The 10,069-nt window shown below is 38.1% G+C and overlaps 1 protein-coding gene across 1 annotated transcript; it reads right to left on the bottom strand.

The window, feature by feature from the left end:
• Window positions 1-8,729: 8,729 nt before the first annotated feature.
• On the bottom strand, window positions 8,730-9,716 carry MAGEB5 (MAGE family member B5). Its single transcript, XM_011386000.1, has one exon. It carries the CDS (start codon window positions 9,714-9,716, stop codon window positions 8,730-8,732), a length of 987 nt encoding a protein of 328 aa, XP_011384302.1.
• Window positions 9,717-10,069: the final 353 nt, after the last annotated feature.

Raw genomic sequence — 10,069 nt, 5'->3', positions numbered from 1 at the left:
AAGAGCTATAATGTCTATTGTTGATGGTGACTAAGGAAAAAAGATACTCTCATAATAGTGAAATTCTGATGCATTAAAGGCTTTTTGAAAGCAAATTGGCAACATATATTAAAATTAAAAATACATATACCCACTCCTGGGAATCCATCCCATAGAAATAAAAGCACATAAAGACATATGCATGCAAAAGTTTATTGCTGCAAAATTTGTTTCAAAAACACACACAAAAAAGTGGAAACAAAGTGAATCTCTGTCATTAGGAAGATGTCAAGACAAATTGTGGTACATCTGATGTGGGACAGGGCAAATTTACACCAAGTAGGGGAGACCAAGGTCTGCACTGAGAGAAGAAGAGGGTTCTTGGTGGAGAGTGTAGAAAGAATTCAACACACATGCCGAAATTAGAATCAAAAGGAAAGTTTATTGGAGAAGGGGTAACACTCTGTAGACAGAGTGTGGTCTCCTCTCAGAGGCAGAGAGAGAGCTTGAGAGAGACTCGGAGGGACAGAGACAATAGAGACAAGGACAGTGAGGGAGACAGATTAAAGGCACTGAGAACAAAGGCCCTGAGAGGGACAGAGTAAAGAGAGCGAGAGGGACTCTGAGTGTTCTAGGAATTCAGTTTATGTATCGTTCTTTAGTTCCTGTGAGTTATAGTTTAAAGAGTTTGTTTATTGGTTTCCTTTGATATGGACGTACCAGAGGAAGGGGAAGGAGAAGAGTATGTAGCTTGAAAGGCCTGCTGGCAGTTCCAGGCCTTTAAACCATAGGGAATGAACAATTTTATTTGTGTAGGACACCACTAAAAGACTCTGTTTTTCCTGTTTCCCCCTCATAGGTATGGGAAATGGGTTGTTGGCAATCTCAACAGAAATATTCCTTTGTTCTGCAGATGTCCTCCTGGCCTGGCTGCAGGGCTGATCAGCATATGGCAGTCTCTGAATGTGAATTAACATTTTAAATTCTCTTGCCTCTTCCCTATATTATATCCATACCATTAGTTATTATATTACTGTTTTAAAAAATGAATGATAACTTTACTAATTGAGTTGAATGTTTTCATTAGTTATTATTGAGTGAGAAAAGCAAGTTGCATACACATGTATGCGACAGAGAAGGGGACATATAGTGAGCCAAGCAAAGTAGACATGTAAAAAAGGCTGCACTAAAAATAAACCATCTATATTCATTTTAAGCATATATTTAAAATTGTGCATATCTATCTTCATATAATATATTTAATAAAATTAAAAATACAAAAGTACAAAGATATTTGAATATCATTAACACAAGGAAGTCAATTCTTATAAGGTTATTCTAATTTGTTCTTAGCTGTATAATAACCTTCAAAATATAAGCTTGCGTATTTCAATATTGTTATGGCGTGAACGATTCTAAGACCCATGGAGCCAATTGAGATTAATTATGAGCCTTTATTAGCTGGCCGGCGACTGACTCTCTACCACGCAGGGTTAGAGGAGATCAGCCCCAAGCTTCCAGAGGAGGCAGCTTATAAAGCCTCCAACTATATCCTTGAATAAGCAGATTACAAGAAGCAGAAGTTAGCCGTTAACGTTTTGTACAAAGATAAATGTATCCGGGGGACTCTCAGATCAAACAGGGCCTAGTAAACAGTTTATCATCTGCACCTTGGAATGTTGTGCTTCTCCTGGGGCTGGCGCCTGGAGATATCACCTCCCTGTAACTGAGTTACTGCTCTCCCTGGGGGCTGGTGCCTAGAGATACCACCTCCCTGAAACTGGATAATTTCCACTTTTACAATATTGTATTACATTTTTGGTTGTTTATAACCACTCACTGCCAAAAATGGACCAGTCACTCAGCTATCTAAGACAGCTGATTTAGGTTGGCATAGGTTTTCATTTTATAATATTCTTTTATCATTAATTTCCTCAATACTCCTTATTATGCTTCTTAAACTGTCTATTGCATTCATTCTAAAATGCCTCTTCCTTTCTCTGATCATTTGAATTATCCTAATGATTCTTTCCTCAGTTCTGCCATCTTAATTTTCATCTGATCCTGCTGTCTTTCCTGTCACCACTTTCCTGCTTTATTGTATTTCTGTCTTGGGTCTTTGGTCAGAGAGCTGAATGCTTGGTTGTATTTTCTTAAACATTCATTACAAAATATTTGGTCACATTTTGCTTCTGCTCTGTGGCAGTATGTTTCCAGTGGGTGTTCTTTATGTCAATTATTAGCAATACTCTTGATTTAAGAGTATTAGTCTTAGTTTGCTTTTTAAATAATTTCCGATTAACATTGTTATCCCAGAAATCAGCAATAATAGAAGGAGTCATATTTTTACTTAGTTTTACTTGATCTTTTTGTTTCGGTAGTCAAAAAAATCTTGGAATTTCGATAGTTTTTATCTTACAGTCTTTTAATTGGCAAAGTGTGGACACAGCAGTTTGCAAACTTACTTTGTGCACTTTTTAGATTTTAATGTCTTCATTTAGTATTTAGTGTTTAAGATGTCATAGATGTCTATTTAACTGCCTGGGTAATTTGGAGAATAATTAGTAATTAAATACTATTTCCAACAACAGTAATAAAGCTTGTAAAGCTGTAAAACAAAATGAGCAAAATGAGATATCTGATGAAATGTATATTTTAACAAATACATTTTTGTAGGGTAAGAAAAATAATTTTATCTCTACCCTTCTAGGTACTTGGCTGAGAACCCCCCACCCACCACCTTAATAAAAGACAGATTAACAGGAGAAAAATCAAATTAAACAGAAGTTTAATGACATGCATACCTCCTGTACACATAGGAGAGACCCAGGAAAACCAAGTAACTCTCCAAAATGGCCCAAGCCACTACCTTAAATGCCATCTTCCGCTAAAGACAGAATGGGTTATGAGATAAGGCACAGTAAATAAGGGTAAGGTTGTTATGCAGTTTTAAGTCCTTGCCTTCTCCATTGGTAGAGAGAGGGAAACACCCTTACAAATGTAGATTTCCTTTATAAATGTCTCTTAAAAAGGGTAAATTTTACATGGTTTTCAGAGTTTGTCCTTTGTCTGCAGTTCTGAAAAATAATCAGCTCAAAATAATTCTTATGCCAAAGAGACATATTTGGGATTGGCAAATTCTGCTTCCTTTCACTTTAAGAGAGTAAAAGAAAGTATCATCCATTATCAGAAATTTATTTGGCACTTCAGGACTAATTACTCCAAACCGAGAAGTAGAATTGGTATAACTAACCATTACTTTTGTCTCACATTGAGAGAAAGTTTAACTCAATTTTGGTAACGTGACCACTGACCTTACAGCCAAGAGCTGTAATTTCTAAATGATTTTATTCTTTAGTTTTTTGAATGGGTTTTTGTCATTTCCCATACAACCTTATTTTACAAAATACAAGTCAAGGAGGGAATTTGAAATGGAATCACTTTTTAGTACTTCGATGGTCCTTTTCACATCTCATTTTATGGACCTCTATTGTGAAATTTTAAAGGTATTCATTTGCTCTACATAGTATTTTTTTCTATTATCTGGGTTGATATTAAGTTGATATTCTGGTTAAAACAATTAACATAAATTTCATACAGGAATAACCAATTTCTAGGAGAATGTGATTCAATACAATAATGCCAACTATAATTGAATGTATAATGCTGCTAATCAATTGACTTGCTTATTTCAAACATTTATTGAGCATTGAGAATATGCTCGATGCTATTATGCTAAATACTTAGAATAGAGATATCCTTCAAAAGGAAATTTATAATTCTTCGTTCATATTAAGTATCAGTATGTTAATGTCTGTTAGGACTATTGTCCATTATTGTTAAAAATAATTTATTGGTGTTCTAATTTGTGGTATTTCTGTTGGTTTCACAATTAGCAAAGCCAATACAAAATAAAAGATCAGAAATCGCTTTCTTTATTACTTTAGCCATTTAATGCTTTTTACTTTCACGCTAAATAATCAGATGGAAACTTTAACTCAATTACAGGTAAGTATAATCATTTCAATTTAGATAAATAAAATTTATACTCTATGTTTTGGTCAGACAAAAATAATAAATTATACAATAAACAACCTGTATCATACGATACTTTCACCTTGTAAAGAATAGTGTGGTATATTATTTTAAAGATTTTATTGAGTTAAGAAATTTACTTTTTCTTAGTTTGCAGCAATTAAAGAATTCCTCCCTTGTTGCATATAAGAATTTATTATGTTAGAGAAACTGCAAATCAGAAAATGAACTTCCTTTATTTGCAAATGAGTAACTGCCCATTTGCAAAAGCTAAAAAAAAGTATTCTGAGGATTTAAAAGACTATGTAATAAGGATGATCACATAAATGGCGGGCAAAGGAGGAAATCTGAGCTTCTGTTTTATGCATTGGTCCTAAAACATTCTTTGTTTCTCTAGGAGAAATGTTATATACCAGTAGACTGTATCATGAACTAGTCCTCTTTAATTTTTTTTAAAATATCTTACCACAGTGTGTACTATCCCTGCAATATTTATATTTGAAACTTTTAAATTTCCAAATAATGCTTTAAGAGCAGTATTGTATTCATGGATAGCAGGTGGCTTGGACCCGTGCAGTATTTTAGCATTGTGGCTTAAATTTCAATTTTCGCAAACTGCTTTCATGTAGTGAAAACAATTGTACATGTTAATTCTCATAGAACTCTAGGAAAGCAAAATTTGTAAACCCAGAAATGTGTCTCTCTGGCATGAGAGTTATTTTATTTTTAAGAAACGAAAGGTCAAAGGTTCTTCTTCCCCTAGTCAAAGAACTATCATCCCAGATAACCATTTGATCAAAGCCCAGCAAATGCTTGTTTACTAAACAGTAACTCTTCATCTCCCTGTAAACTACCTTAGTTCCCTTTGGAGTCCCAAACCCTTACTTCCTTAGTCCAGAATGACATATATACTCATTTTGTCTTACTGTATTTGGAATTTTCAGGTATATGTGATTTTCCTATTAAAACTTGGTTTTCTCCTGTTAATCTGCCTTATGTCATTTTAATTATTCAACCAGTTAAAGAACTAAGAGGGGAAGTGCGGGACTTTGCCCTCCCTCACAGAACTCCTGTCAGTATTCACTATATGCAGTCTTTGTAAAATGGGTATTAGTATTTTATTATTTGGCATGCATTCATATAAGCCTAACATGCCAAAATAGTTTATATAGTTCTGTTTTTTGAAATCAAGATTTGAAATATTTTGATTTTCTAATAATTACGTGTAAGTGAGCATATTATCTAATTTATTAACATTTAATTTATCCTCAATTCTTAAGAAAATTAAGGAAATCCAAGTATGTGTCATTTAATTTTACTGAACCACAAAAAATGTAGGAGAGATAGGAATTAACAATCTTTATTTGGCACTATCTCTTTTTTTTTAAATAAAATTTTTAATTTAGTTTCAAGTATACAGTATATTGTTTAGACATCTATATCGTTTATAAAACAATCCCCTCAGTTGCTCCCTCCCTCCCCTGGCCCTCCACTTAGCCATCACATTAATGCTAACTGCATTCCCTGTGCGATGCTCCCCATCCTTGTGCCCAACTACTAATTTGTGCTTATTTAATCCTTCACCCCATTCTCCCAGCCCCCCAAACCCCTCCCCTCTGTCACCAAATTGTCCCTATATTTGTGGGTCTGTTTTTGATTAGTTCGTCCTTTTTGTTCCTTAGATTCCACATATAAGTGAAATCATATGGTATTTATCTTTCTGTCTGACTTATTTCACTCAGCATAATAACTTTCTATTTTGCACTATCTCTTGATCTCAACCATTTTGCTATCGAGATTTTTCACATTTTCAAAGTAATACCTATTTGAATGCTATTTATCCTTTTTTTGGATAAAAAATAAGAGAGAAGGCTTCCCAATTTGATTCACGAAATATAAAAACTCTACTATAAACTTGATACACAGCAAAAAATGTATAAACAAAGTGATTTATAAACTTATATTCAGAAGCTATTTAACTAATCTATTAAAAGGAACAACACTTGAAAAACAATGGAGGGATGGAGAGAGGAAGAGAGAGAAGGAGAGAGAGAGAGAGAGAGAGAAAGAGAAAGAGAGAGAATATATATCTCCAAATTACCACATAAACAGTAATAGAAAGATGATGTAGATCCAAAGAAGTGACTGCCAGGGAACTGGGATGCCCTGTCGGGAGAGCAGGTGATATGAGCTGTCTGCTCCACTGTGAGCAGTGTACACCCTCAGAGGAGGCTGCAGTGAAGAGCTGGTCCGCAGGTCATGTTCCATGGAAGGAGGACATTCTGGGGAAATCTTGAGGGGAGGGAGCTATGATGATGGAAAAAGCTGGAGCTGGACAAAAATACCAGCTTCTGGGCAGTTAGCTCTCAGTGGGATCCTGGGAAAATGAAACCCAAGGACAATCCCCAAATTTTGATTCATTGTCATATTTACCTTCCCCTTCAATAGGCCTATTGTCAGTACTGTGGCTAAGGTGCCTTTTTAATGCCTGAGAACCATTTTAGAATAGTGAGGACAGAAAAGAATTAAGGGACAGGTCTGCTTCCGGTTTGGGAGAAGTGCAACAATGTGGCCTCTAGACAATTTCAGACCAGAGGCCTAGTCCCAGTTCTGCTACTAACCAGTCTTGTGATCTTGAGCAAATTGCAGGTTCTTCGTCTTCTAAGTGAGTTTGGTAAGCCCTATCTTATAGGACTGTTGAAATGTATGTACTATATATAAACCACATGGCAAAATGACTAGCAAATATTGCTGAATATTTGAAGAATGGCAGTTAATATTATTATTTTGATCCCAGATGATACCACCCACCTCTCTTGGAATTTTTTTTTTTTTTTTTAAATCTAGGAGATGTCAGAGAATATGCAGTATTCTCAAAGAACACTTAATCAACCAAAACTTCTCCCTCACTAGCAAAACTAAGTAAAATTTCCCCATTAGAACACTTATCATTTGAGGTGTGGTGTTGCCTTCCCCAGCTGGATGCAACTCAAGCTCCCAGAATTGGTGTCAAGGTACAAGTCTTTCCATCCCTCCCAGTTACCCTTCCCTCCAAACCACCTCTACTTATATTCATTATACCCTCACAAAAGTTAGCCCTCTCTTAAGAGTTTGCCAAATTACACTCAAGATAACCTAATTTAAATTCCATTTTAATGAAGTAGGGTCTGGCTCTTCCAAACTGGGGCAAAAAGTGTTAGCACAGTGGCTTCTTGGCATCTCACCTCTAGGGAATATCACCCTTATTTCTCAGAAACTTCCTGGAGATGATGCACATAGAACACCTAGTTTGCATACTGTGTTCATCTGCACCTTCCTTTCCTGCCCCAAGCAGAGATTTTTTTCTGGTTTACCCATAGTCCCAAAGTAACTCATAGCAGCAGTTTTCCATTATAGACTCAGCGTTTCTATCATATGTTAAAATTCTAACCCCCAGTGTGATCTTATTTAGAGACGGGGTCTTTGAAAGGTTTTCTTTTTTCTAATTAGGTTTTCTTTTTTCTCTTTTAAATTTTATTTTTATTCATTCATTCATTCATTCATTCATTTATTATTTCTATGATGACATTGGTTAATGAAATCCAGTAAGTTTCAGCCGTACACTTTAACAGTAAGGCATATATATGTTTACACTGTGTTCACCTCCCATAGTTAGATTTCTTTCTGTCACCACGTATTTGATCCTCTTTACCCTGTCTACCTCTCCCCTCCTCCCTCCTCCCTCCCCTCTGATAACCACTAGTCTATTGTCTCTGTTTGTCTCTTATGAGTCTTTGTTCGTTTGTCCTGTTCATTTGTTGCTTTTAGGTTTATATTAGGTTTAGATGAGGTCATGAGGATGGGGTGGCCACGATGCAGTTAGTGTTCTTATAATAAGGACAAGAGAGACAAGAACTCTCTCTCTGTCATGTGAGGACAGAGGGAGAAGGTGGTCGTCTGTAAGCCAGGAAGAGAGCTCTCACCAGGAACCGAATCTGCTGACTTTTAATTGTTAAAATGTCTAAGCCACCCAGTCTGTGGTATTTTGTTTAGCAGCCCAAACAGACTAACACACACTATTGTCTCTCAACTATGCAGCATGTCAGCGGAGGGCCTCACCATTTCCACAACCAGCCTACCATATAGCGTAAATGAAAATTACATCCCCATGAGGACTTAAAGATTCCTCAAGTCCCAAACTGCTTGCACAGGAAATTTCCACTTAACTGCTCCCATAAAGAACACTCTCTTCCTTACTCATTCTTTTAATTTTACCTATAGGTCATAATGAGTATTTTGACATCTTGCTCACATGGGTGCAACTCATAGGCTCTAAAATCATATGAGTAGAGGCTGGATTTTCTTTAGCATCCCCACCTAACACTGAGTCTTCCAAAGAGCACATACTCAATGTGTGGTGGATAAAAAGAGCCAGCAAACACAAAGTCTAATTTATTAAGATTTTAATGTCTCATGTTTCTTAATAAGCTAAGAACATCAGAGAATATAACTCAATTAATTTTGCAAAACCGAAGACTAAAAGGGACAAGGAAAACTAATACTGATCTTTTTTTTTTTCTATTCTCTCAACTATTTTACTATGGGATTCTTTTACATTTCCAAGACTATAATTCCCATTATGATGTTATATATTCTTGTCTAGAGGACAAGAAGCCTCAAACTTCTCTAGGAATGGAAAGACATCGTTGGTCATGGCCCTGGAAGGTGCACCGACTTCAGCAGTAGTGGCAGCCCTTGCTGCATCCAGTGGCCCGTGTTCTCTCTTCTTCATCTTGCAAAGCCTCTTTGTAACAGATTGGGAAAGCAGTGGGGACGGTATCGTTGACCTTCGCCAAAAACTGCAGGACTTTCATCTTGCTGGTTTCAAGATGTGCTTTCGGACCCCACAGGAACTCGTAGCGTGGAGGATCACTGCCGGTCACCTGGCGGTACTCCAGGTACTTTAGCCTCACTAAATCTTTGGTGATGAGCTTCTTGGGCTCCCCATAGATGAAGTGCTTCCTTCCAGCATATACTCGCATCAGACCCAGGAGTCGCCAGATCTCTTCCTCAGTGGCACGGTTGCCTTTAATGAAGATCATGCCCAGGATATTCATCAGGAGACCGGTCTTGGGTAAGCCTCTGCCAGCACGCACCCTCCCATTGTTGGGGAGTTTCAGCTTGCTGACAAGGTCATATAACTGTCTAGTTGAGTCGACTTCCCTCACATCTAACGCAAAGACGGCCTCAATGTGCTCAGAGGCCTTCTTGAGGATCTCAGGAAATCGGTCTTGGTAATATATGCCGACAAGCCTCAGCATTTCTTCCTTCAGAGTGCGTTGTTTCATTTTATACTTGTACAGAAGGAATCGCTCCAAAAACACGACAATTTTGGCTAAATTATCTATGTCTGAGCTCTCAGTGGAAGGCAGGGCCTCAGAGGCTTCTGCCGTATCCTCATCTTGGCTGTTGGAAGCTTCGTCAGATCCAGGGCAAGAAATGACTGCAATAGTGGTGACTGGTGTGCTTTGAGGCCCCTGGGAAGTGCTGCATAACTCAGCAGCAGGCTGACTCTGGGTATTACCTTCACACTGAGGCGAGGAGGAGGAAGTGGACTCCTCCTCAGCTACTGCAGTGGCCTTAGCACCTTCACCCTGAGTCTCACCTCGGGCCCGGCAGCGTTTCTCGTAGGCCTGATGCTTACTCTTGTGACTCCGAGGCATGATGACACTATGGTCAGGAACAGCAGGCAGGAGTATGGATAGAAGGTCAGGAGACGTGGATACCTGGAGAAAGGAGAATGAGAATGAACAGGACCCCCTCAGGGCTCCTGTTCTCATCAGCCCCGAGAGCCCTGTGGAGGAAGTAAGAGGGAACCTTAGGCTGCAGCCTGTCAACCATGCCTGGGGTGTACTGGGTGGTAGCGGGGGGGGGGGGGGGGGGGGGGGAGGGGCTGCCAGTGGGGAGCCTCTGCTCTAGTGTCTGGGGTATTCTCAGTTCACAATTAGGAACATCATGTCAAGTATTGGCAGTTCCCGGGCACCCTCTATTCTGCTTGCTATGAAGTTGATACCTC

Source organism: Pteropus vampyrus, unplaced genomic scaffold, assembly GCF_000151845.1.
Source record: "Pteropus vampyrus isolate Shadow unplaced genomic scaffold, Pvam_2.0 Scaffold861, whole genome shotgun sequence".
NCBI classification, from domain to species: Eukaryota; Metazoa; Chordata; class Mammalia; order Chiroptera; family Pteropodidae; genus Pteropus; species Pteropus vampyrus.
This window is presented reverse-complemented; position numbering and strand designations above follow the sequence as displayed.

What these genes read in the sequence shown, in the direction of transcription:
- MAGEB5 (XM_011386000.1), bottom strand. Translation starts at nt 9,716, where the DNA reads ATGCCTCGGAGTCACAAGAGTAAGCATCAGGCCTACGAGAAACGCTGC.